Source organism: Equus caballus, chromosome 9 (genome assembly GCF_041296265.1).
Source record: "Equus caballus isolate H_3958 breed thoroughbred chromosome 9, TB-T2T, whole genome shotgun sequence".
Classification (NCBI taxonomy): Eukaryota; Metazoa; Chordata; class Mammalia; order Perissodactyla; family Equidae; genus Equus; species Equus caballus.
Genome location: NC_091692.1, coordinates 63,838,263 through 63,865,853, shown reverse-complemented (window position 1 = coordinate 63,865,853; position 27,591 = coordinate 63,838,263). Strand labels below are relative to the sequence as shown.

Genomic DNA, 27,591 nt, shown 5'->3' with positions numbered 1-27,591 from the left:
GAGGGTACTACTAATCAGAACTATCTTATTCTAATTCCAGGGCGAGAGGTTTTTCTAGTCCACTCAGATAACTGGAAGTAGGGTTGCTTTCCTTACAGTTCACACTTAGTCCTAGGATACACTCTTTTGAGGTTACAATTTTGAGAGTAGTGTGGTCTGCCAGACTGCTTTCCCCTTGTCCTTGACTTTGAGGCTGTTAATAGTACTGTTCAACCTCTCAGTCATCTTTCCCAAATCATCAAATGCTCTGTGGGCAAAAGAAGCTCCAAATGTGGGGCTTGTTGGCAGTGTGAATTTCTCTTCTCTCAGATCTTAGCCTGGCAATTTCTCACTATCTTATTAGGGTTTTTTTAGTGTCTTGAGGGTGATATTGCTTTATTTCCCACTGTCAGGAGCCATAGCAGGGTCCTGGGTTCCCTTTGATTCACCCCATACCCCAGGTCTCCCACTGGCTTAAAAAGTTATGGAAAATATGGCTGTATAATTTATTCTTTGGGAAGAAACTGTGACAAATTTAAAAAAAGAGAGTCCTGACTGTCGTCTTGTTCTCCAGTTAAAGAGAAGCTTCTGGCTTCTTAGTCATAGAGCCACTGATATGAAAAATTATACCACTTCCTGGGCCAGGAGCACTATATATAACCACAGAATTCTCCAAAATCTCTTATATAGAGAAAATTTTATTACTAAAAAGATCACATAAAACAAAATTTTGCATACAAAGTCAAAAAAAGTGAAAAAGTTAATATTTACAACATTTTCCATACAGTACATGATAATTTTCTTTTATGCTTTAACAGAATGCTAAATAGAGAAAAAACCAAAAGCATCAGAAAACATTGTTCAAGGAATAATACTTAATTGGAAACAAAACTAAGAAAATTCTAACATTTTAAAGGATGTTATACAAAATACATTTCATTTGTCTTATCAGGACTACATTTTTTTCCACTTGATTGGCGCTAATATTGCTAATACACCTTTGAACGTTCAGCAAAATCCTATTTAGCTGCAGAAATGAATTCTACACAATGTCTGGGAAAGATACTGCACTAACACAAAGTGTTTGTAGAATTCTAATTCCTGTTAAAAAACAAGTTAAAACAAAAGTATAAGCAACTGTAAATGGTTATAATAATACGATCTTGGGTGGTCATGAAACATTAAAAAAAATGAGATCAATTGCACTTGGCTTAATTTATGAAAGAGTAACATTTCATCTACTAACCCTCCAGGATCAGCGAGCAGCACAAGACGATCAACATTGGACGCTCTTTCAGTAGCACCTTATTTCAGTTGCATAACAGATCCGTGAAATTCCTAAAGTAATGAGATCTTATAAAATGCACACAGTGAAGACGATAAGGTAGAATAAGTGGATTTTTCAGTTGAATTCTCATTATAACACCTTTTGGTGTGTCACTATTTTTTATACTCTAAAAGAATACTTTTTTTGAATTTTCTTAGAAATTCAGTGTAAAAGCTACCAAAGTAGTGCTAAAATATCAGAATAACATAATAAAAATATTTGAATAGATTTTCCAGTATTTCTTAAAAAAGTTCAAATACATATAAACTTATTTTCAAATATATAAAAAGGATAAAAGGATAAGCTTTAAATACTTTAGCAAAGAAAAATCTTGATTTTATATCATAAAAGTGAAATACCATAGTACATCTTAAAATACTTTTAACAAGAGTAGAATCTAGAATCTTCATAAATAGAAAAGGAAGATTCCTCTAACTCCCTCCTCCTACACAACTTAAAAAATATTATTAACCTGCACATTTGTGGTTTTCAGGTATATATTGTTTTTTCCAGTGTAACAGCAGGCAACGTAGCTCTAAGTGCAAAAGAAGAATATAACAGTGATTCTTACAGGACAGTGTATTGTAACTCCAGTGTAACGCAAAGCCACTTCAAAGAAACGGGATAACCTGGTTTTCAAGCGTCCGAGTGACTGCCAGCACCCTGTTCTTTTCTAACTCCTGAAGCAGAGTGAACGAGCAGTGATGTGGAGCCTTTCAGGCTGCTTCGCTCTGGAGAACTGGGGACCTGCAGGTTGCTGCTCTGCACCGGGCCAGTCTCCGTAACATCACTTTTCGGAGTTAGCCTAGGCAGAAGAAAAAAGCTGACATACATACATACATACCAAAGCACAGACGTGACGCAAGATGTCCTCATAACTGCTATCCATTTTTCATCAGTTTTACTTGCAACCAAAGTCTACCTTTATCTGAGGATAATTAAAGCTCTTATGTATATTCTAATATCTCAAAATACAAATAATTTATTTTCAAATACAATTTTGGCTAACTTTGGAAACTTTGTCAAACACCACCCATGCATGTGCTGAGCACCATGTCTCATGGGAACACAATAAGACAGGAATCCTGCCCTTGGTTTAGCAAATATTTTATTGATTTCCCACCATGGGTCAGACACTGCATAAGAGGATGGGAATACAGGAATAAGACCTCAGCTCTGCCTTTCCGGAGTCTACAAACCTAGTGGAGGATAAAAGCACGTATTTAATACAATCTAGGTATGCAAAAGCTGTTAGAGAAACACAGAGAAGGTGTACTTGGCCTAGTTTGGGAGGGTGAGGTAAGACAACCATGAGACCTAAAAGTAGTTAGGGGTCAGCATTCTGGTTAATTCGATGTTTACCTGTGTTTGGAGCACCTATGACCATTTGGAAAAATTCATTAAAGATAATGCTAATATCCTTTCATGTTCAGAAAATAAAAACATTTTATAATCGTCTTTGTATAAACTAACAAATTCCTTTTAGAAAGTACCATAATGCAGTCCTAATTAAAACTCAGCCTGTATTTCAGATGAATCTTAAAAATTTACCTAAATATACAAATAACTCTTAACAATTACCCCAGAAACGAATGTTACTGTTCTAAATGAACAACATACATGAAGGCTCTTCTCAAAGCTAAGAATTAAACTATAAAATGGCATATTTATAGGCTGAACCCAAACGTCTTAAACCCAAACTTCCTTGGATTAAGTGCATAGACATGTCATCTCACAGAATGCTTTCTTTCCGGATGTGCTATGTTTTGATGAAAACGTATAGTGCGGTATTCAAAACCGTCATGATTAAGAAAACAAAATCAAAGCTCACCTTCCTTCACTCCGAGCGCTCTCAGACACACTGCTCTTATCGTTCGCGAGCCCTGCCCGGCCTTTCCTGTCAGCCTGCTCCCCACAGAGTTTGGAGGTGGATGCTGCTGGGGAGGCCGGTTCCCCACAGTCCTGTTCTCTTGATTTGGGGGTGCTCGCTCCATCTGCTCTCACCTCTCTCACTGACATTTCTGGTGAGGTTTGGATTTCTGTCAAAGTGTCTTGTCCTAAGAAATCATGGTTAGTGATTGCTACCGCGGAGGTGCCATGATTTGCTGTAGCTCCTGTACTGGTTCCCATGGATTTGGAAATGACCTTCAGCTTATGTGAACTTGGTTTGTAGTGCTTCTTTTTGTGTTTAACTTTAGAATTGTGCTTTAAGAAGAACTCACATGACTCCTGTAGAACTCTTCGACTTTCACTGATTGGACTGTAGGAAAATCCAAGGAGATTTACTTGATAAATGTTAAGTATTATAGTAGAAGCCATAAAGCATACCACATGTCTTGTGCCAAAGATCCTTATTAAGTTATAAATTCTATATAATTTATATCATTTATAAAACCTGGGATTATAAATACTATGATGTAAGTATACAAACACGAGGTGAAATCTTTTGTGCATACACTGTTAGTTGCTTTGTCAGCATAAACAGTAGACTGCTAAGAAATTAAATAGGCAAAATCAAAGGATAAGGGTGAGGAAACTCAAGCCAGCATAAAGTAAAGACTATCTGTATGTGTATCATACATAAATATATCCAATGTAAAAATAAACCAGAAGAGAAAAGACAGAACATAATTAGTGGTCTTTGTTATTTAATTGTTTGCCTTCTAACACTAAAGTTAGCAAGTTATATTGAAGTTAATGTGGGTACATAAATATAGGATAGACATATAATAATAGTGCAAAAAATTAAAGTCCAGTTAAGTGCAATTCTTTAGACTTCAAAAACTTATTTTGAAAAGGTCTACAGTTCTGAAATTTTTACCACAAAAAAGTTCATTAATCAAACCAATAAGAAACGTTTAAAAAACTCTATAGTACATTGTTGATAGTACATAGTATACAATGTATATAGATAACTAAAATGCACTACTCATAAATGTAAATCAACTATTTTGTTACAGAATATTCCATAAGTTTGAATTTTTACCATTGTAGGCAAAGCAAATAAGTGAAATTTTAAATCAGCACTGTGTATAATAAAATATAAAGGTAGTAAATAATGATCATAAGACATCACATTTAAATCATACTTTATAGATTTCCTTACATACATTTGACTCCATTTAATCTTTTATCATTGATAAAAAAGGATAAAATTATTTAAAATGCTACACCAAAATAATGAATCCAATGAAAGTAGTAATAATATTAGATATATTATAAGCTATGGAAAGAAAATGCATTTTATAAATCTTTCATTCACATTTCAATAGAATAGTATATATCAAAGACTATAACAAATGCCAAAATAAAGCATCTCTCTCCATGAAAAAGATTTCCAAACTTGAAACAACAGTTGCTATAATAAAACTCCAATCCAATGACGATTTGAATAGTTCCTTGATATCTGATCTATTTATTTTAAAACAATGTCATATAAATAGGTTCTTACTCTTTCTTGCGATTTCGTTTAAAAAACCCAGCCCATTCTGTGCACGTCTTTTTGCTTCCAACCCAGAAGACAGCAGAGATGCCAACAATTAACGTCATCAGATATTTTATCATAAATAAAGCCAATTCTGGTCGAGTTTCTGTTTTTGCCTACAAAAAAATAGTGAATAAAAAAAATTTCAGTGACACATTTAAAGTGGAGAGAAGTCTATATGGTAAATATAAAACGAACAAAAAATATAAATCTTCAGTCTGTTTTACTATAAAGTGCTTGATATAATATAATGAATAACGCTTTAAGTGTAATACCTTCTTTACCAAAGTTCTGAACAAAGAACCTTTATCTGTGCATCAAAATATATAGCTAGAAAAGGAAAACAAATATATTTAGGAAGGATACCCTAAATTTTGGCTTGATTTCCCAACAGCTTTTTTTCCCTATAAGTACAGCAGCCTCTTATAACTGCCAAAATATTTGCCTCTAAATATTAATCTATTTTCCTTCACTTTAATCTACCACAAAAACACATTTAAACTCATTATAACAACGTATATTTTAGAGTCTTTACGCATTGTTGATGTTTATGTTATAAAAACATGGTTGGTTAGAGCAAAATAAACATCAGTAAAATGTGGAAATTTCATAAAAATTCATGCTTTTCTTTCAAGCATAAACTTTCAAATATTATTTTTAAATGTTGAACAAGTGTCAAAATACTACACATTCTGTGTTATATCTTGCTTTTTGCACTTACTAATATTTCTTGGAGACCATTCTATATCAGTACAAATAGAGCTCTTCATTTATTTTTACAGGCTGTTGCACTGTGTGGATGAACATTATTTATGCCAACTACCCTATTAATGGACATTTAGGTTATTTCCAACCTACTGCCATTGCAAATAATGTTTCAGTGACTATCTTTGTGTGTATGTAATCTCTCACATCTGTGAAATCTGTCGATACATTTCCAGAAGGGTGGGATCAAAGTGTACGTGCAAATGATACTGTGGAACTGCTTTCCACAGAAGGCTGAATGAACTGAATAGCAGAGTCTGAAAATGTGTACTTTGCCAGTTTCATAAACACAGTGGTTACAAAACCTTTCGATGTTTGCCATGTCATAAGTAGGAATATAATTCTATTGTAATTTTAATTTGCATTTCTTCTATAACATTTTTCACATATTTAAGAATAGCTTTTTGATTTTCCTTTTCTGCGAACCCTCTTCATATTCTGTTCTCATTTTTATATCAGATTGTCAGGTTTTTTCTTATTGATCTACAAGAACTCTTATAAATTAAGAAAATTAGCCCTTCAACTATGATGTGTAAATACATTTTCCCAGTTTGTCTTCTGAGTTTGATTTTGGGTGGGATTTTTGGCCAGGCAGCATCTTTAAAAAACATTTTTTTTAGCATGTCAAATTTAGCAATCTTTTCTTTTATAGTTGCTGAATTTTATTTCATACTTATAAAGTCCTTCTCCACTTTAAGATTTGAATTTTCTCTAATACTTTATAATTTCTTTCTTTACATTAAACATAATTTTTAAAAATCAATGATCTTAAACATTTTTAGCAGTATGTAATAGTTGTTTTTTCCCTCCAGTTTACCAAAAACACTGAGGAATATAGGAGACATTTAATATAGCAGGATCACTTTAAGACACAGCTCCCACATTAAGTACATAGTAAACACGGGCTATGGATAACAGACTATGAACAGTGTGTCAGGCAAGTAAAACTATTAGCCCCACAAATCAGTATATAAAATAGGTCCCAATATGTTATAATGTAGTAACTTTCTAGGATATAAATTACTATGTAAAATAATCCAGCCCATACATTGCTTCATTTGATATACTATGATGACAGCACTCACAATCAATATAATTAATGCCATATATAAATATTCAAGAAAAATGTATATACTGTACTAAAAACAAAATTTCTATTAAAAAATCTCAACTAAAACGCTTTAAGGAACTTACTATTTTCAGAAACTTACTTTTTTAATCTTAAAAACACCACCTTTATACTAATTAGAAACATCAAAAACATTTTAATTGTGCTTTTTTTAGTTAAGAAATGACAGGATAGTTTAGGCAAACATCAAGTTCTGTTTTTGTAAGCATATAATATACAAAAAATTATAAGATAGTATGATCAAATTAAACATACTCAAGTAAGGTTTTCCCTACAAGTACTGAAGAATTTAAAACAGCTCCCAATCCACCAGAAGTTACTTCTCTTCTTGTCCCTATGACAAGATCTGTTCTTCTGACTCTGTTCTTTATTACTATTAATCTGCCTTTGCAACCCAATTTAATTTTCAAAAGAATAGCCAAAGGAGGCACTTTACTATTATAACTGAAGCTAAAACTTGAGGAAAGAAGTCCTTTTAGACACTTACCCCAGTTTCAACTGATGCATGGGGAATCACTCCCTATGTCTACTGGACTTTCTCACCCAAAATCTAATTTTATGTCCATGACTAATTCAACTGTATTTCCAAGGAACAATTTCTACGTTAAAATTAAATAGTGAAACAATACAAATGATAGCTTTTACCTGATAAGGACATGGGATATGGTACTGACGACAATGGTCAGAGACCCAAGTTATCTCCCAGGTAATCCTGTTCACTTGCTCATAGACATAGCATCCAAGAAGTGTCACTAATGGCACAAGGTATAGGCCACTAAAGACTCCAATTCGAATCATAAATTTCTTCAGTTTCTCTTGGTTCCGGCCATCATGTTGTATGACTTGTCGAACATGATTTAAGGAAATAATGCCAGCTAAAAGAAGAGACAGCCCGACAAACACACAAAGGCACAGTGGCAAGAGGACAAAGTAGCGAGAAGCATCCAGGTCATAAAGGCCGACAAAGCAAACTCCACTAATGTTGTCTCCTTCCACTTTGTTCATAGCAAGAAGCATAACAGTCAGAAAACCTGGTATTCCCCACGCAACAGCATGAAACCAAACTGCTTTTTGTTCAATGGCTTCACAACTCCATTTTCTTCCTGCAGCTAAGAACCAGGTAATGGTAAGAATCACCCACCACACAGTGCCAGCCATTGTGAAAAAATACAAAAACATAAACAAAACAGTGCAAGCCTTATTTTGAGAGCCTAGAACAACTGTGTCACCAAGTTCTAGCTTCTCATCTGCCTTATTGCAGGCTGTGCTATTGCCTAGCAAGAATCCAATAAAATACATAAGAGATACAATGCTGTAACAGACAGAGTAATATATAATTGGTCTTTCTGGGTATCTGAATCTTTTAACATCAATTAAAAAAGTAAGGAATGTGAACAGAGTTGCACAAAGGCAAAATATTGAAACTATGCCAATAAAACTTTTTGCAAACTCTAGCTCGTCACTTTTAAAATACATGTTGGGGCATGGAGGTGCACACTGGTCAATTCCCAGAAACTTATATCCTTGTCCTCCAGAAGTCTTAAGATGCCTTGGACACCAAAATCCAATGTCTCTTTGGACTTGTTCTGTTTTCTTCTGAGGATTAAGAAATTCTGAGTGTGGATCAAAAGTTACAGGAACAGTTTCATCACAGTATTGTAATCTGTAAAGATTATAAAAATGAAATATAGGAAGTCAATATTTTTAATGAGTTTCTTTTAATGCTATGCATTCCAACTATAAAATATTTTCTTATGGATTCGTAACTGATGGGAAGACATACAAACCTAAATAGATTATAGGTTAGAGCTGGGTCGAAAGTTTTGAAGATGACTAAAAACTTGTGGTTGGAAATAAAGCCTTGACACACCAACATATGTATTAAATATAAGGCAAGTGAACTTGAAACTTTCCTTATTTGGAAAGCAATTAATCAATTAATAATTTTAAAATAATTTCTACTTTCAAGACTAAGTATTTAAGAAAGAATTTATCTTGATTGGTACTCTCCAGACAAAAACGTGCTGGCTTGTCTGTTTATAACATATCAAATATAAGTCTTAGGGAAATTAATTTTTATTTTCTATCGCCCACAAGCAAAGTAGATCAACAAGATGAGTAAGGTGAGGACAACTAAAATGAATGAAATGAGATCCTTTCCTAGATTGACAGGGTAGAGTTCAAGTGATCTCTAAGTTCTTAGAGAAGGGCAAGAAGATCATCAAGAGGTAGGCTGAAGGCCAGCTTAACTCACATCACCATTTTATTTCAGTTAGGCAGTTTGCCTCCATGGTTTACAGGCAGACCTGAGTGATACACAGGGATATTTCCATTTTGTGCAGAATTTTACCACTAGTTGAGTTTCGACCTACCAGTATTATTTTGGAGGATCTATATGGTTTAAAAATTAGTAGGGTTTTCAATGAGAAGGCATTTTAAATGTTTTAGATGGGAATAGAAAATAATAAAATGTATGCCCATAAAAAGGACACTCATGTATCTACCAGCTTTCTCAAAACGTAGCATTATGTCAGTTTTGCTTTATATCTTTCAAATAAAACAATATAATGTTACAGATACAGTTGGGACCCCTTTCTGGTCCTATTCTCTCTTCTCTCTTCCCAGAAATATTTATTACAAGTTCAGTTTTTATTTTCCTCATGCACTTTTAAATATTTTTACTATGTTATCTTTGAACTATAATGTTATATTGTATTGTTTCGCAGGTTTTGAACTTTATATAAATGACATGATGCTGTATATATCTGTATATATCTTAACACCATAATTTTTAGATTTATCCATATTGACAGATGTGGGTCAACTGCATTCATTTTATCAACTGTATGGTACTATTCTAGTGTGTAAGTATACCACAATTTACTAATCATTCTTACGTTGGACTTTTAGAATTTTTCCTATTTTTCAGAAGTTAGGAATAATGCTACAATCAATATTCTTGTGCATGATTCCTTGTTTTTGAAAAAGTTTATACAGAAAGGGGACTTCCTAAGATGAAAGGTATGAGCATCTTCTACTTTACTATATATTACTCAACTGCTCTTGAAAATGATTATGCATCTACCAGAAATGTATACATTCCAAAGGTTCTATAGTTTCTTCAGCCTACAGATACAGAAACAAAAAGATACCCAGCTTCCTCCCTAGTTTTATTATGTGAGGTCTCAAATATTCCAAATTATAAACCACCAACATTTAGAGAATAGGAGACAAAAGTAATCAATCAAGACTAATGTGCAAAAAGGTGAGTAATTGATAATAGGGTTCATTTCCCCCCAGTTTAGGTCAAAGGCATCATTACATGTTCTCAGAGCACTACGCACCTCTCCTTTGTTGTACATAGCACAGTTGTAATTTTGTATTTATTCGTATGACTATTTGATTACTCTCTGTTCCTCCTACCCTACTTGTAAATCCCCTGAGAACAAGAATCAAGTCTGCTTTTGCTCACAATTGTGTCCACAAGAGTCACCACCACAGCACTTAGAATATATTAAGTGTGCAATAAACATTTGTGAATTAAAGAAGAAAGCCTATTGCTAACATTCTGGAAAACTTACACCAATATTAAAATATCACTAGTATCCTTCAGTAGAAAATATAATTTACCTGTCACATTCAAGTTCCTCAGGCCATTGGATCCCAAAAGTGTCAATTAATTTTTTGCAATCAGAATATACTTTCTCACAAAATTTACGACATGGTGGAACCACATGAATTTGCTCTGTGCAGGTTGGTACAAAAGCTTTGCAAAGGAAAGTTTCAACATTTGGCGAACATTCCAGATTTGCAAGAGGAAGAAAAAGCTATTAAGAAAAACAGCAAGATTAGAACATATTTTAATAACAACTGAATGAAATTTTAACAAATGAATGAAATTAACTCATTTACTGTTTAAAGTATAAACTTTTTCACTTATACTCTAAAAGAATCTTTAAGTATCACTCTCAATACAATCAAATTTTGAGGACATAATTTTATTTAGTCTGACTTATGAACCATCATACGCAATGAAATATTATTTTATTCAATTATGCAGTTTTCAAGAAGATATGCTAAATCAAAACAAATCAAAAGCACTAGTTGATTGCTAGGTGAATAAATTATACAAATATTCAATTTAAAGTATATGCTGAAATACCTTAACCCTGTACTGAGCATTCAGGAGAATAAAGGGATGTTTAGAGCATAAGGATCAGCATTAAAAAGACGTAAGGATCTTGAGAACATGGTGAATTCAGGGCAAGAAGTTCAATATGACTAGACTATAAGATGAAAGGGGTGAAGTCAAGGACAGAGTAGAGAGAGATGAGCCTGGAGAGGGACATGGGACCTGATCATGGAGAGCATGAATGACATGCTACGTTGCTGGGATTTTAAAATAAAAGAATGGGATATTACTGGAGAGTTTTTATCAGGAAGTCTCTCCAGAGTCTGACAGCTGAGTTTGAATACTAGCTCTACACTTAGTGGCTGTGTAGCTTTAGCAAATTACTAAACTGCTCCGTGTCTTGGTTTCTTCATCTGTAAAATGGCAATAATAGTAGTACCTGTCTCATAAGTTTGTCGTGAGTACTAAGTTAACAAAAGTAAAGCACTTAGAACACTGTCTGGCATACAGTAAGCACTCCATAAATGTCAGTTACTGTGATGATTACACTTTAGAACATACAGATAGGTTCTGGATAAACATGGTAGATTGACCACATCTGCTTATCTCTTTGTTTCCTCACTAAAAAGACAATTTTAAAAAAAGGTACTAATCCATTAGTAAGTGAACAGAAAAGACTACATTAGGGTATTTGAGTTTTCCAAAGAACAAAAACAAAACAAAACAAATAAAAAAGACCCAAACTTTGAAAGAGAGAAAGCTATTAGAGGAGTGCTAAGTGACTTAATGGGACATGGGGGTGGATTACAAAGTAGGAGTAGGGATTCAGATGAGAATGAGTTGATTTGCCCTAAAGAAACGGAGAGTCTCAGTTCTTTGAGGTACCAAGTAGCACAAAAGGCTAAAATTGGAGTAATGTTTACAAATCAGTTCCTCTCTCTGTCACCCCCCCCTCCATCCCAACCAGGCAGCCAGATGACCATCCCACTCTGCCAGGGTTGTTTCCAGGAGAAACGGAGCTAGAGAGTCCACACTTGGGATATCAGGCACAGAGCAGGGCAGGGATACAGCGCAGAGGGGGACTGAATAACAGGCTATCTACGGAAATATGAAGCTCTCACCTTCCTTATCCTGCTTCCTTTCCCAAAAGATCAGTAGACAGGTATATATTCACCATCCCCCAAAAAACTCAACAGTCTTGGAGAAAAGATCTCTATATATTGACAATGAAAAAGCTAGCTGACTTCGAGCTCACCTTATTATGAAGCCACCAGTAACAAGCCCCATTCACGCACATGGAGCTTTTCAACGCCCCACAAATATAGGGCAGCCAAGGATCATCAAGCATTTGAAGAAAACCTCATAAAAGACAGAGACCAAAACAATAAGCAGATACAGGAAATTTCGAGGCAACAGAGATTATGCAGGGAACAGAAGTAAACAAAAGAAAATAAATCACAAAAACAAAAATCTTAAGTGAGAATCTATTGCATCCATTAAAAAAGAATAGGATGCTGTAGAAAATTAAAATAATATGATAGCTGAAATAAAAAAACTTTTATAGAAGGGTTAGAAGATAAAGCTGAGGGAAGAGAGGGACAATCAGAGAGAAATTCCTTCCAATCAGAGGATCAGTCCAAGTTTCCAACACCTAGCTAAAGGAGTTCTAGAAAGAAACAGGAGGGAAAACGGAGGTTGAAAAGGCTGGCATCACACTTTGCAGTCCTACTACTAAAATATTTCTGGACTAAAACTTCAGTCAATTAACTCTCTTTTACAGAGATCTCTCTCACATTCTCCTCTCTTTTCAAACCCTAATTCCACCCCTATCCCCAGTTCATGATTTTGTTCCTAGTTCACTGAGAAAAGAGAAAATTTCCTTATCCTTTGACCCAAATGTACTGAACCTACCTATAGCTTATCCATATTCTCTGCCTTCGCTATTTCAATGATGAACAGCTTGAATTCCTAATCAACCAGGTCCTCCATTTGTACACTGGATCCCTCTCCAGTTGACTAGTCAAGGACTTTGCTCTTACAATTGTCTCCTATTCTTGCAATAATTTTCCCCTTCTATGCTACAGTGATTCACCCATCATACAAACTCACTCTATTATTTCTCACCATAAAAAAAGAGAATGGGGGCCAGCCTGAGGCATAGTAGTTAAACCCGGCACATGCCACTTTGGCAGCCTGGGTTTGTGGTTTGGATCCCAGGCATGGACCTATACCACTTATCAAGCCGTGGCAGTGACCCACATACAAAATGGAGGAAGACTGTCACAGATGTTAGCTCAGCACTAGTTTTCCTCAAGCAAAAAAAAGACTGGCCACAGATGTTATCTCAGAGCAAATCTTCCTCACTAAAAAAAAAAAGAGAACAATATCTTTCCTTAACTCTTTCCCCAACCCCATCCAGCCATCGTTCCATTTTTCTGTTCCCCTTTATAGAAAAACTCCTCAAAATAGCTATATTTACTCACTTTCTTCAATTCCATTCTTCCCATTCCTTCTTGAGCCCACTCTCCAATCAGGTTTTGTTCCTATACTCCAGTGAAACTGCTTGTCAGAGTCACCAATAAACTCCACACTGTCAAATCCAACGGTCAATTCTGAGTCCTCATCCTACTCAACCCTTAACAACACTTGACAGCGGATCCTGCCCTCCTCTTGAGAGACTTTATTTAGTTGGCTTCTAGAATACAAATCCTCCTGAATTTCTCCCCATCTCACTGGCTGTTCCTTTTCTGATTCTCTTCCATTTTCCAATTCTAAATGCTGAAGTGCTCCAGAGTTCAATCCTCAGACCTCTATCTATCTATCCTCACTCCACAGGAGAAATTCATCCAGAACCATGTGTTAAATACCAACTATACATGAAGGATTTCCAAATTTATCTCCGGCCTTCATCTCTCCTCATATCTCCTATGAACCCTAGACTCGGATGACCATCTGCCTCCTGGACAACTCCTCTTGGCTTAAACCCAACATGTCCAAAACACAACTCAATCCCACAGGACCCTATACCCCAAACACTCCATAAGTCTTCACCATTCCCCAAGTTGCTTAAGCCAAGAATCTAAAGATTCATTCTTTACTCTTCTCTTTCTCTCACCCCTAACTAATCCATCAGCAAATTCTCTTGGCTCTCCTTTCAAAATATATTTCAAATCTGACCATTTCTCACTATTACTAAGCTATTACACGTAAGCCACTGCTTCTTTTACCCAGACTACTGAAATAGCCCACTAAGAGGTCTCATTATTTACCACTCTTGCTAATTTTACAGTCAATTTCCATACCAATTCATACTCCCACCAATGTGACTCTTTAAAATATAATTTTGTCCTTGTTCAAAAGACTCCAATAAAATAAATTCCACAGTCCTTACCAAGGCCTTAAATTTCCTGGCCCGCGGCTACATCTCCAATTTCATTTCCTACCACTCTTTCTCTTACTCACTCCATTGCCGCCAGACTGGCCTTTTGCTTCTCAATCATTGTTTGTATATTTCTGCTTCAGAATCTTTGCATTTGCTGTTCCCTTCACCTAGAACACTCTTCCTCCAGATAGTCACACGGCTTGTGTCCTCATTCATTTGGGTCTCTGCTCAACTGTCACCTCAAAGAGTCATTCCCTGCCTACTCTATTGAAAAATTATACTCTCATTCTCTGTTCTGTATTTCTTTTTAGTCCTTATCACTATCTAACATTTCATTATATAAGAGTTTATTTCTTAATTTCTGCCTTCATCACTAGAATGTAAATTCCAATGACAGGAAGGGATTTTGTCTATTTTGTTCACTACTGTATCCCCAGTGCCTAGAACAGTGTGTGTGTGTGTGTGTGCAGAGTGATTTCTCTATAAATATTTATTGAGTAAACAAATGAGTATCCAGAGCAATGAATGAACAATGACAAGGCATGCTGATAAAAAATTTCAGAGCATCAAGATAAAGCAAAGATCATAAATGTTTCCAGATAGAAAAAACAGGTTACACATAAAGGAATGAAATTCTGAATATTTGATAACACAACATCCTAGAAGACAATGAAGAAATAACTTAAATTCTGAAGGAATATTGCTTTCAACCTAGAATTCTATACCCAATCAAACCTTTTTGGCCCTATAAGGAGACAAAAATTTTAACTTTCAAATATTTCTTTTTAGGAAACAACTAGAAGATGCAGTATTCTTGAAACAAATTGAAGGAATATATGAATAAAGCAGGAAGGCAAACTATATGGGACTCAGGAATTAGTTGATCTAACACTAGAGAATGGCAAAAGGAGGCCTCAGTGTGACGGCTACATATCTAGTCCAGAAGGCAATCACAATATATCAATAGGAGGACAGACAGTGAAGCAGGAAGGTCTCCAAGGAGATAGGAGTGGGGGATTCGAACTGACAGATTATATGATATTTTGAGCATCTTGGAAAATTGCTGCTAGGTGTCTGACAAGTCTGTTGGGACAGCTGAAAAAAAATCAGCCATAGGTACATAGAAAATAAAGCAAATGGGGGAAAATTCAATTATTGTATTAACTATAGAGGGTAAGATGTTAAAGATATTAATGCAATCAAAGTATACTACTTGACTCAGCAGTATACAATATTTAATACTCTTAGTAATCCTAGCACTGACTATTGATTTAAACAAAACTGTATTAAGAGATTGGGAACAGAAATGGTGGAATAAGAAAAATAAATTATCAACTACCATAATAGGAAAGAAAAACAGATACTACCTAAAGTTCTAAATTGATGAATCAATAAAGAACAGACTAAGAATATTAGTTAGAGTATGCCCTATGTATCAGGAGAATATCCAAAGGAGTTTTAAAGTGGTTTCCTTTGGGGAGGAGGACTGTGGTGGGTGTAGAGAAGGGTAAGCAGGGACTGTGGATTTTCTGTTAAAAGCCTTTAATATTGAGGGGTTTTTTTCAGGTATAACTGATATATGATAAATTGAACATGTACACTTTGATGGGTTTTGGAACCATTACTACAACCAAGGTAATAAATATATCCATCACCACCAAAACTTTCCTCTCGCCCCTTTGTAATTCCTCCCTCCTATCTCCCCTCTCACCACCATCCCCTCAATAACCTCCTACCTCTGGCAACCACTGATCTGCTTTCTGTCACTACAGAGTGGTATTTTCTGGAATTTTACTTCAGTAGAATCATACAGTATATACTCTTTTTTGTCTGGCTTCTTTCACTTGGCATCATTATTTTGAGACTCATCCATGTTGTTCTGTGTATCAATAGTTCCTTCTTTTTAATTGCTGAGTAGTACTCCATTGCATGGCTATACTATAGTTTGTTTATCCATTCACCTGTTGATGGACAGTGTGAAGTGCCCATGGAACATGTGAGTGTGGATATCTACTAGTAGGCAGTTAAATAAACAAAGTAATGCAGGTGAAAGACTTTATGGTAAGGATATAGATTTGGAAGTCATCATTATAAAAATGGTATTTGAAATAACTGAATGAATTTACCTAAAGAGAACATGTACAGTAAGAGAAGATGGAAATTCTGATTCAAGGGGAATGCGCTGAACTTACACATTAACATCTCCTTCCTCTCTGAGTGCCATTAAAATGAAAGGTTTAAAAGTAAAAAATAAAATCTATAACTACACAAAAAAACAGAGAAAGGCCTCATCAGTGAACTATAAACTTTGAGAAATTTCTGAAAGATAAAAAGGAGGACTTCTACTTTTAGCAGTATGACCAACTAAATATCTTCTGCCACAAAACATTCAGATTGTGGATAAATTACAACACATATACTTTAAAATGCATTGTTGAACACTGTAGAACATAAAATAGCCCAAAATATATACAGTAAAAAGCAACAAAACTACAAGGAAAAACGGACAATTCCATGATCAAAATGAGAAATTTCAACGCATATTTCTTACTAAATGAAAGGTCAAGCAGACAAAAAAATTAATAAGTAAATATGAGATGTGATCACAACACTACAATTAACAAGTCTGATTTAAAGGGCACATACAGAACCCACATCCAACAATTAGAAGACAATAGCTTTGGAGGATGTTGGACCAGTGGAGAGTTCCCCCTGTCCTGATGGGGCAAAGTGACTGAGCAAAGGGCCACCAGAGTTGGTGTACTGTATCTCCCTTAATAGAATGATGCTGAGATCTGACCCTTCGCCATCTAACAGGAGCTCACTGGCAAGCAAACATCAGAGTAGTGCCCTCAAATTTCTCTATCCCGAGGAAGAGAATGTGTGCATGAGTATCCTCCTCTGGGACTGAGGTGGAAGAAGGGGAGGAGGCGTAGGCAACTGGTGCCATTTACTTCTTTGTTTACTGTCCCAAATAAGCCTAGCTCCTAAAATTTCTGGGTTTCTAGTAATCAGATCCGATGACCGGAAGAATTAAAACACACAGTGTTTAATTCTTCTAACTCAGATGACATTCTGCAATAGCTATGATAAATTGATGGTCAGTACTGAAGAACTATTATAATCCAGGAAAAATGAAAGTAACACATGAACTTTTACTATATTAAAACAATTTTCTTACACAGCAAACATGGCAAGTTACATCCTTTGTTTAATTCTTCAAGAGTACCCACGTTGGTTAACCCAATAATGTTGCTATTCATGCAATCTGCAGACAATAAATCAGATGCTGAAAATTCAAATACCTTCAGAGTCTAGGTAAGTAAATTCAAAGGGGTATAAAGACTACATAGGTAATAGTTGGGTAGCAGCTGCTAATCAACTCCAGCAGACTGTTATTTGGGCATCTGGGCACAAAACAGTCAGATATATCAATTTTTCACAAGAAAATAGAATCTGGATTTTTATGTGAAATCTCCCAAATTTTAACTTTTGGCACTTTAATTTAAACATTTAAAATACCATGCAGGACAAACAAAACATGTCTTCAGGTCATCTAGTATGGGCCAGCAACTTTCAAGTCTGTCGCAGACTAACAGACTTAAAGAACTTTAGACTTGGAAGGGACCTGAGAGGACTTTTAAGTCTCTTATTTTCAGTGTGTGTGTGTGTGTGTGTGTATGTATTTTGCCAGGGAACATTTTCTTTAAATAAGAGGTTACAAAGAAGCCTGATATATTAAATACATAAAAGCATAGCTGCTCTGGCTGAAAAGGAAGCCCTCCTTCTGAGATCTCTCTTGCTGCTCCCTGTCTCTACCAGTGACCTCAAAGAACCTCCAGAGATCATAGTTTGAAAACCACTGGTCTAATGCAAACCCTTAGATGACAAGTAAGAAAACAGAATCTAATTTCTTACTGAAATTATTATTGAAATCACCTAATCTAGTCTGAATGAGAATTTAAATGCCTTTATTCCGGATCTAGTGCTACTTTTACCAACCCTATAGCTACTGATAATAAATCAGAGCTTTGACTTATATCTGTGAGAGAGGTATTCTTATTTCCACCTTGCAGACGAGGCAACTGAGGCTCTAAGAGCAACTTTTACAGTCACATAAGTAGTAAGTAGCAATCAGGATATGAACCTGGGTCCATACGACTCCAGAGTATGTTCTCTTTAACCCTGACACTATGCTGCCATCCAACTCTCCCTGAAAATCATCATTCCCAAAACATAAGACAGGCAAGATACCAACAAAGATAAAGGGGGAAAAAGATATCAAAAGAGGATTGGGAATCCTCTTCATGAAACAAAACTCCTCAGTTTGAAAAAGTAAATGTTCACAGGACTCATAAAGACTATAAAACCTCAAACTATGTTTATCACATTCCAGATGATGCATGTATCTCCCGAAGCTGGTAATTTTGGAATAAATAATTTTAGAACAAATAACAGCACTTCAAATAATGGGTAGTCAGCTTGTTACTGAACTCATCTCAATTGGTGGAAAACATAAACAGAATATTTCCCTAATCTTTTGAAGTAAAAACCCTGATAGGAAACTTTTATGTTCTCCCACAAAATGTCCTGGGTATCACTCTCAGAAACCAAACCTTGAGATGGAAAGTTTACTATTGACTCTTGTGACATTTCTCATGTCCTTAATCTCATACTTGGAATTCTATTATATTATTAAACTAGTATTTAGCACAGCAAGTGCTATGTAAACCCAGGAACTGAACAGATTTCAAATTTCTTAGTCTCTACAGTCTGTTTCCTCTCTTCCCTCTAAGTGACACCTTCAACTCCCTCAGTATCCTATGCCTTCATGGTCTTGCTCATGAATTTCATTCTCAAAGAAGGCTCATTAACTCATCTAAAACTAACCACAACATAAAATGCTTTTGAGATTCTACATCAAACAATAACTAAAATAGTTGATTTTAGTTGATTATATGTTGATTATAGTTTTAATGCTCAGAGAAATAACAGGTAGGCTCCTTAAGTCCCTGGCAGAAATCCTGTGGCAGTTAGTATTAGCAGGGATGAGGAAGAAGAGAGCAATTAAGAAGGCAACTCATATCTCCATTATGAAAAATAGCCAGAGCCAAACTATGATAAATGGACAATGAGAACAAAAATTTGGGGAGTATTTTATATAATCCTTTGCTGGAAGTAATGTCAGCATTGTAATTCTGCTTTTAGCGCTGCCATAAACTACTGGTGCCACCTTTGGCAGGTAATTTTCCATCTTTGAGTCTCAGAGCATTAATCAGTAAAATGAGAGCAATGAACTCCTGGATGGTCTCTAAGGACACTTTATGGCTCAAAAAGTTTAAGAAGGGGCTGGCCCGGTGGCACAGCAGTTAAGTTCACACGTTCCGCTTCTCGGAGGCCCAGGGTTCGCCGGTCCGGATCCCAGGTGCAGACATAGCACCGCCTGGCAAAAGCCATGCTGTGGTAGGCGTCCCACATATAAAGTAGAGGAAGATGGGCGTGGATGTTAGCTCAGGGCCAGTCTTCCTCAGCAAAAAGAGGAGGATTGGCAGTAGTTAGCTCAGGGGTAATCTTCCTCAAAAAAAAGTTTATGAAGAGGGTGACAAAGACTTGAGTAGCAGAGCTGAACACAAATTTCAAAACAACTATAGGGTACAATGAGATTTCCCCTTGGTGAGTAACTCTGTCTTACACTGAGCTCTGGAGAGAACATTTATCATTTCCGCCTGCCTAGCAGTCTTATTTTTGGGAATCCCAAAGTAGGTGGGATGCTATAGAAGCTTAAGGAGGGATGCAGGGATGCAACATAACAACAAAAACATAGGCACAAAATCTAAGCTTGGCCGTATGGAAGCTCCACCTACTGTAACTCTTGGGGGGAGGGTTGTGCAAAAGAACAGATAAAGTCAGATTATTTGAGGCAACTGTAGTGAGATCAACATTGCACACGGGGCCAAAATAAGTGTCCAGGGACAAGGGTTCAAGAAGAGTCCAATGCCACTGGCATCAGTGCCAGACTGATCCTGTGGCATGATCTTAGCTGTGTCCTGGTTCCCTCTGTTCCTCCCTATATCTTGAACCTGGTTCCCTAGTCTACCCATTAATTCAATAAGCTATTGAATATCCATCCATTTTCTGCCTAAGTTAGTCAAAGTTGGTTTCTATTGTTTGCAACCAAGAAGACCAACTGCTACGCCAATTATATAAAGAATGGTTTGTAAGTGACTTCAGTGAAATGAGAGGAATTGTAGAACTGGTTTTCTGGCCTAACTGGGGCCAAAAGTGTGAACATTCTGTCAGGAGAGAAGGATATCTAGCAGTGCCATGACATATAATAGAAAAACTGCTAATTGTATTATCCTTAAAATCACTTAGATTCCAAGGATGTCTTAGAAGGATGTGTCCAGTGAAGGCAAGGCTGAGTGGCTGCTGCCAGAGAAGCAGGAAACAGTACGAAGAGCATGAGGTATTCAAGGATCACAGGCTGAGAATGCTTCTAGTGGCACTGCCTGGCTTAGGAAGAGAGTGACAAACTGGCATCCCTGAATTCTTGGGTCAACGTGTGGAGTGAAACACAAAGAGTCCACTAGGCTCTTCTAAAAGCAGAAAAATGAAATGTTTAAAAACCACTGCCCAATAGAAATAGATTTTTTTCTTAAAAGTTTGTTTATACAGTTTTTCTCTATCCCTTTATTTTTAACTGAATAGACATTTTAGTAGTACATATTAACAGGTGAAAGGAAAGGGTTTTCTTTGGCTCACTTCCCTTTAGACTGTTCAAAAGTGGAATGAACACATGCTGTTCCAAACACAATACCTGACTTCGCTTTTGTCTAGACCTCAATGAAGGGAATTCAAAAAGAAAAATACAATATTCCTGTTTCCATTTTCCCTAGATCAGTTTCAGCTCTTTCTGGATGAAATCAGTCTCTCAAGGGACATCAATCTCACAATTTGAGAAACAATGCTCAAGATATGAAACAAAAAGGAACACAATGGAAAACCAGCAGCCATTTGTTTTTCCACTTGGGAGAGTTAGACTGTACGACATCCTTTTCATTACAAAGCCAAGTTACTATTCAGAATTGTAAATTAACTCTTTGTAATACAAATGACTTCAGCTTCAGACAAAAAAACTGAAATCCCTTATGTCAAGCAATCTCTGAAACAAAACTAAAGAACCAGGATATCCCAGTCAATCCTTTTGGTTTGATAAATTTCACTTAAAAAAAATTTGTGTGGAAAGTAAGTAACATATAACTCAGGTAACACATTAATAAGAATGAACTAATACGATATTATACGCCAACTACACTTCAATAAAAAAATAAAAATAAGAAAGCACAATAATGTTTATTCATTACATGATGTAAGTGTGTAATCCTTAAGAACACTCTCAGGTACTTTACACCAGGGTTCAGCAAACTACAGCCTGTGGACCAAAAAAGGCCCACTGCCTGTTTTTGTAAATAAAGTTTTATTGAAAAACATCCACGCTGCTTTTTTGCTACTATTGCAGAGTTGAATGGCTATCGCAGGGACTATATGGTTTACAAAGCCCAAAATATTTATTTGGCCCTTTATAGAAAAAGTTTGCATTCCCCACTCCAAACTAGTGGGTCTCAAACTCTAACCTTCATAAGAAAAACCTGGAAAGCTTGTTAAAACACACCGTCCTGGGCTCTATCTTCACAGATCGTGATTCAGTAGGTTGGGATGGGGTCCATGAACTTGTATTTCTAAAAGCTCACAAGCTGCTGGTCTATGAACTAAACTTTGAGAACTACTGCTCTAAACCATCTCATATAATCAAAGATCAGCAACAGCCACGGATGCTATACATTCTATAAAACAGGACAGCCACCACACAAAATGAAAACTAAGGCACAAAAAGAGAAGTGAGATAGAGTTAGACTTATATGGAATTAGTGGTAGCTAAGAAAGCACAATTGGTTGCCATAATCATCAGATAATTCTTCAGCCTCTCATCCTAACGTTAATTCACAGAGAACCTGGAAATTCAACAGAGACCAGCAGGAACCAAAGGCGGGGGGTTGGAGGTATAAAACCCAATCTATTCTTTAGAGAAGCTATAAAACACTTTTTTTTAGAAAAAGCCAGGTATATGCAGTTATAATTTAGTACTTGACTCTAAACTTAAGGACTAAAGTACAATGTTTGAAAAAAATCTGACACATACAGTTTATAATACAATGGTCCAATCAAAAGATAAATCCTTTCACTTCATATAAATAATACAAATGGTTAAAAATAAAATTCTTTAAATAAATTCTAACAAACGTGTTAGGCTAATATGGGAAAGAATACAGAGGATATCAACTGATATATTTTATTAGAACTAGGCTCAGGAAGAACAAAATGATATGTAATAAACTACCTAAAAATATTAGAATGTCTTTCACTTAAACACTGCAGAAGATAGAAGTGGAAGGTAAAGATTTAGATGGAAAATTCTCTGCTGATTTATTAGATCAGGAAAGTTTTTATTCATTCAGCCTTCTAGTGAGCATCTATCATGCTCAGAGGCACTGTACCAGGCATTAGGGATAGAAGTGAAAAAATACCATCCCTACTCAACAAGCTTGCGATCTAGTGAGAGAGCCACGCAAATAATTGCAACACAGCATGATCAGTGTAAGAACAGTCATATATATTAGGTACTATCAGAGTGTGGAGAGAGAGCTGATTAAATATACTTAGGAGAAAGGTGAAAGAAGGCTTCACAAAGCACAGAGTTACCGCTTTCACTGGGACCTGAAGAAACAGAGCAGGTGAAGAAGGGTAGGTAGAGAGCTCCAGGGGCAGTGGATAGAACATGTGCAAAGGTACAGAGGTGAGAGAAAGTAATACGGATTTGAGTTCTACAGACAGGTCAGTTTGGCTGAAACAGAGTGTGCAATGTGGGAAGGGATGAAATGGGAATTTGGACAGGAAGGCAGGGTCTCACGTGAAGAACCTTGGGTGCCACACTTTATTTTTCCAGCTTTAGGGAAATGGTGAAGAATTTTAACCTCAAAGTGGACTGAGTGGATTTGCATTTTAATAAAATTACCAGAGGGGAGGTACTGTAGTCTAAAGATTTTACTTTTGATCTAAAACTTCTGATGAGAATTTGCATTCAAGGCACACATGCGAAAGAGAAAGAGAGGTAGAGCTGAATATAGGTAAAAAAATAATCTCCCAGTTTAATTTACATCGAAATGAAGTTTGCAAAGCAGCAGCGAAGACTGAAATTAACACACCTCATTCTGAATCTTAGAACGTATTTTCTTTTTTATCCAATAAGGCCAAGGGTTAAAAAAAAGCAGCTAAAGATGACTTTATGGTCCGTGTTGACAGAGAAGACCGTGTCTGATTGCAGTGCTCAGACTTTGGACAAATCCTAACTTCTCTGGGCTCTAGTTTCTTCACGTGTATAACGAAGGGTTTGGGGTTTCTTAACCTGGGCTATAAACAGAAGTATATTTCAATATAATTGGTTTCCTTTGTAATCTTACTCATTTTATTTATTTAAATTTTAAAACATTCTCACATTCTAAGAAGCGGTCAATAGTATAAAAGAGGTTGAGAAGCTCTGCATGATATTTAGGGTCACCTACGACTCTCAAATTATAGGGTTTTGGACATTCAATATAGGAACTAAAACAGAAAGCCGCTGGCTAAGGAAAATAAGCATGGGGCAACAGGAAAAGCATAATACCATGGACCAAAAAAATCATATACAGGGATTTAAAGTCTGACTCAGGCTGACATTATTTTGCCTCTCCATTTCCCTTTCTTCTTTTGTAGACTTAGGTTAATGCTGGTATTAAATGGCTGCTTGATGGCTTTCTTCTTTTATATCCTTAAACCTACTGCAGTATGATTTACAGAATAAAATTTAATAGTAAAGGATATGAGAAAATTTAGTGTATGAGGAAGATTATATACTGAAAAGACTGGTAATGTTACAATCAAATAAAATAAAGGCGGTAAGAACAAAAATGCCTTCTTGATAATGTCCAGACACAAAACTACCTGGGAAAAAAGCCAGGTAAATAAAAAACATCTTTTTTTTTTAGTCAGAAACAATTGGTTTTAAAAAGACATGTGTGGAACAAAAACTGGTTCCCATCATCTTACAATTATAGGACTGAACAGCAGGGAGGCATCTAGGCCCTATCTTTATAATGGTGCTCTGTGACGAGGGACTCCAAATGATCTGAATTTGTAAGGTCAATTTCAGCACTCCAACCTAAAATGTATGTAGCTACTATACAGAAAGGAAATCAGGTTTAAGATTTTTAAGAACGCTGTAAGACATGAGTTATAAAACATATTATCAGAGAAAATGTGAATGAAAAATTATTCCTTGAAGGTATTCCCACTATATACTTTATCTAAATCAGATTAAACCATCAAAATGGTTCTGATTAATCAATGAAAGTCCTACTGTGTCACCTGTTCAGTGTTCAAAATGACATCTTGCACTGGTTTGAAAAACCCACTGAAATATCGCAATATTGAAATATTATAATAATACTATTTGTAATATCCTTTTAAAGTACATCTACTTAGTATTTAAAACCCCTCCTATTTTAGACATGAGTCTACAATGAGGTAGTTGGATAACTATTTAACTAAACAACAATGGAAGACTTTCAGAGTTACGAAAGCAAATCGAGTCAGTTTTTAAAGTAGCGTCCGTATTAAAATGGTAGGGCTTTCATCTCATAGCAACAATCTGAGGGAAAAATGCCTTTACCATTCTCAGACAGCTTTTCTAGAGAAAAACTACAAAAACATTTGTCTTCTTTCCTACCTGAGACTTATCAACCTAACAAATCTGTATGGGAGGGCAGGTTCCTGTCTCTACAGGTAACTCTCTCATCCCACACCTCCCTAGCAATCTGCCTATCTCTAAACCAGAGGCAGGTAACTCAGGCACCCAAGGCAATCTTTAGTGTTCCGACGCTTCTCCCCTGACATGTGGTTTCTTTTAACAAGCATCTTATAAAGAATACTTAAGTTCTGGGCTTAAAAAAGATCACCTTTTAGCAAAACACTATCTACAGCCCCAAAATCTTCCAATACTTGATTTGCTTCAGAAAACTGTGCCGCGTGAACATTACAACTACTTATGAAAATGTATGTAGTCCAGGCACTTTTAGTCCAAGCAATATAGATTAACTATACTTCATATAAAACAAACCCTATTTTAAGCAAACCCACTAAACAGGGCCAGAAATGTACATAAAACAAAAGTTGGTAGGGGGATTTAATTTTCAAAAGGATTTATCCAAAATATGGCTGTACACAACTCAAACAACCACTCGTGTTTTTTAAAAAAAGTCACATTTACACGTTATTCCAGAACAGAACATAAATTATTTTTCTATAAGGGTATGAGGAACAACTCACCTCCATTTCCACAGCAGCAGTACTCTGGTCATAATGACCCATGAGATTAGGAAAAAATGTCATGTTGTAGGCCATTTTCATACATCTGGGAACAGTAATTGGTTCGCAGGTGAAAAGACTGTGTCCTCTTATGAGGGGTAGGAAAATGCATGTCAACAAAAATGGAAACATTTCCATTTTCTTCAAATTCCTGATTTTACCACATGGCTTGGAGTGATCGCACTTTTCATCCTCAGATTTCCATCCAACGACAAAATGTTCAAATTCCTCATTTCATCATTTTACCATTTTGAAGGAAGTTCTTTTCCTGAAAACGAGTTCTGGGTCAATTACTGTAAAAACAACCAAGAGCATGTATCGGCAACATGTGTCATAAACTCAAGTGCGGGCGTCAAAGTGCAGAGTTAAGATTTCCACCCTAGGTAACACTGGAAAAACGACGGAAAATTCCGTCCTTTCGAGATACTCTTCCACCTGCCCTGGCACAGAACATATCATTTGCCGAGAAGTCTCATCTCTAAGGAACCGACGATAGAAGGTCTGTGGCGTATGGAACACAGGGCGAAAAGGGGGCAGTGGTGAGCGAAGCGAAGAAAGTAATGCTGGGGGTGGGGAATAAGTAAAAAAGAATTAAGAGACTCACAAAATCTAAAGGGCCCCTGTTGGATATCCTATTACGCACAACAAAACTGAGTCCCAGGGAAATTCCTTAAGACCTAATGAGTTCTTCGATCCTTTAAAGACTGCAAAGAGCCAGTTTTTGTGGCAGTCTTCTGGGGATATACTTTTCTGTTTTTCAAAAGGCCAACTAGAAGGAAACTTCTAGGATTCCTCCTGCGGAGGAGCGAGACCAGTTTTCATGGGCTGGGGGGAGTAGTGATCTCACCCAAAGGGAAAATGAACAAATATGTCGCGGGAGGACGCCGGAGTCCCCGTGGGAGGGAGGCTGTGGGCCCTGAGTCACCAATAACCGCAGCCCCCGCCCCTCCACGCCCGGTGCCCAGCTTTCCAGCGCCCCACAGCCGGCACCTGCCCCAGGCCTAGAGTGGCGTCCCCGCCCGCTCGGCGCCGCGGGGCCCAGGCCTCGCCTTCCCGGGGCTGGCCCCCACTCGCGCGGACGCTCCGGCGGCAGCAGCCTGGCCCGCCGCCTCGCCGCACCTGCGGCCCCGAGCGCGCGCCCCCGGCCCGCCCCACCTTCCGAGGGCCCCGCCGGCCGCGGCCGAACGCCCAGGCCGGGTCCGAGGAGCCTCACCTCGGGCGGCTGTCGAAGTCCGCTCTCCCTCGCCGTCCCCGTGCAGCCCACCGCCCCCAGCGACCTGAGACGGCTCCGGGGAGCGTCCGCGACTCCAGCCGCCTCGGGAGCCGCACGGGGAGCGAGAGCTGAGCGATCCCGCGAGACTGCGCCGCCAGGTCGGGCGGGCAGGTCCGGGCTCGAGGCGGCGGCGGGGGCCTGGCCCTGCGCCCGAGCCCCGCCCGCGCTGCGCCGGCCCGACCTGGCCCGGGGCTGGCCCGGGGCGGGGGCGGGAGAACGGGGCGCGTACCGGGGTCCGCTGTGGGGCCGGGAAGGCCTCTCCACCTTGCCGTCTGTTACGGTACCTGAAGCACAGGCCTGTGCCCTATCTCGCTGGCCCGTCAGGGGTTCAGCCTAGACGGATATTTTTGAAGCTCTTGGTAATCCCCCCAATGACCCTTCCTTTAAAAGAACCCACTTCATTTCGGATTTCAGGAGCCAAGAATTCTTAAACGGGGCCAATTTGCTCTGTAAAGTCAATTGCCCAAGTGACCTTAGTTGGAAAGTGGGTAACTTCTGGATAAACGTCCTAACAAAAACCCTTTTGTTAATTCGGGGAGTCTGGTCACCAACTTGAGGCACAGGTGGCCATGGGATTCCAGCCCTGGCAGATTCTACAGTTTTGTTGATGCAAAACCGTAGTAGAAAGTTGAACTGCTTTAAAAGTCAACCTAAACTTTA

General features: G+C 37.3%; 1 protein-coding gene across 3 annotated transcripts; it reads right to left on the bottom strand.

Annotated features, from left to right (window-relative positions):
* Nucleotides 1-659: 659 nt before the first annotated feature.
* Nucleotides 660-27,109, bottom strand: FZD6 (frizzled class receptor 6). 3 transcript variants are annotated; one of them, XM_023648799.2, is made up of 7 exons: nucleotides 26,872-27,109; nucleotides 25,620-25,926; nucleotides 10,315-10,511; nucleotides 7,330-8,347; nucleotides 4,758-4,906; nucleotides 3,138-3,566; nucleotides 660-2,111 (listed from the first exon to the last, which is right to left on the bottom strand). In XM_023648799.2, the coding sequence occupies exons 2-7, from the start codon at nucleotides 25,794-25,796 to the stop codon at nucleotides 1,943-1,945; spliced, it is 2,139 nt and encodes a 712-aa protein (XP_023504567.2). In that variant the 5' UTR covers nucleotides 25,797-25,926; nucleotides 26,872-27,109; the 3' UTR covers nucleotides 660-1,942. The 3 variants fall into 3 exon arrangements, with proteins under 3 accessions (XP_023504567.2, XP_070078569.1, XP_023504568.2); XM_070222468.1 differs by having other exon boundaries at nucleotides 25,620-26,221; nucleotides 26,872-27,090; XM_023648800.2 differs by having other exon boundaries at nucleotides 25,620-25,951; nucleotides 26,872-27,063.
* Between the last annotated feature and the right edge of the window lie 482 nt (nucleotides 27,110-27,591).

Bases quoted from the DNA above. Each gene is read 5' to 3' on its own strand.
- FZD6 (XM_023648799.2), bottom strand. From the start codon at position 25,796: ATGGAAATGTTTCCATTTTTGTTGACATGCATTTTCCTACCCCTCATA. The intron at 10,512-25,619 runs GTGAGTTGTTCC...TTTTCTTAATAG, and splicing joins CTGCTGCTGTGGAAATGGAG to CTTTTTCTTCCTCTTGCAAA. The intron at 8,348-10,314 runs GTAAATTATATT...TAATCTTTACAG, and splicing joins GAGGAACTTGAATGTGACAG to ATTACAATACTGTGATGAAA.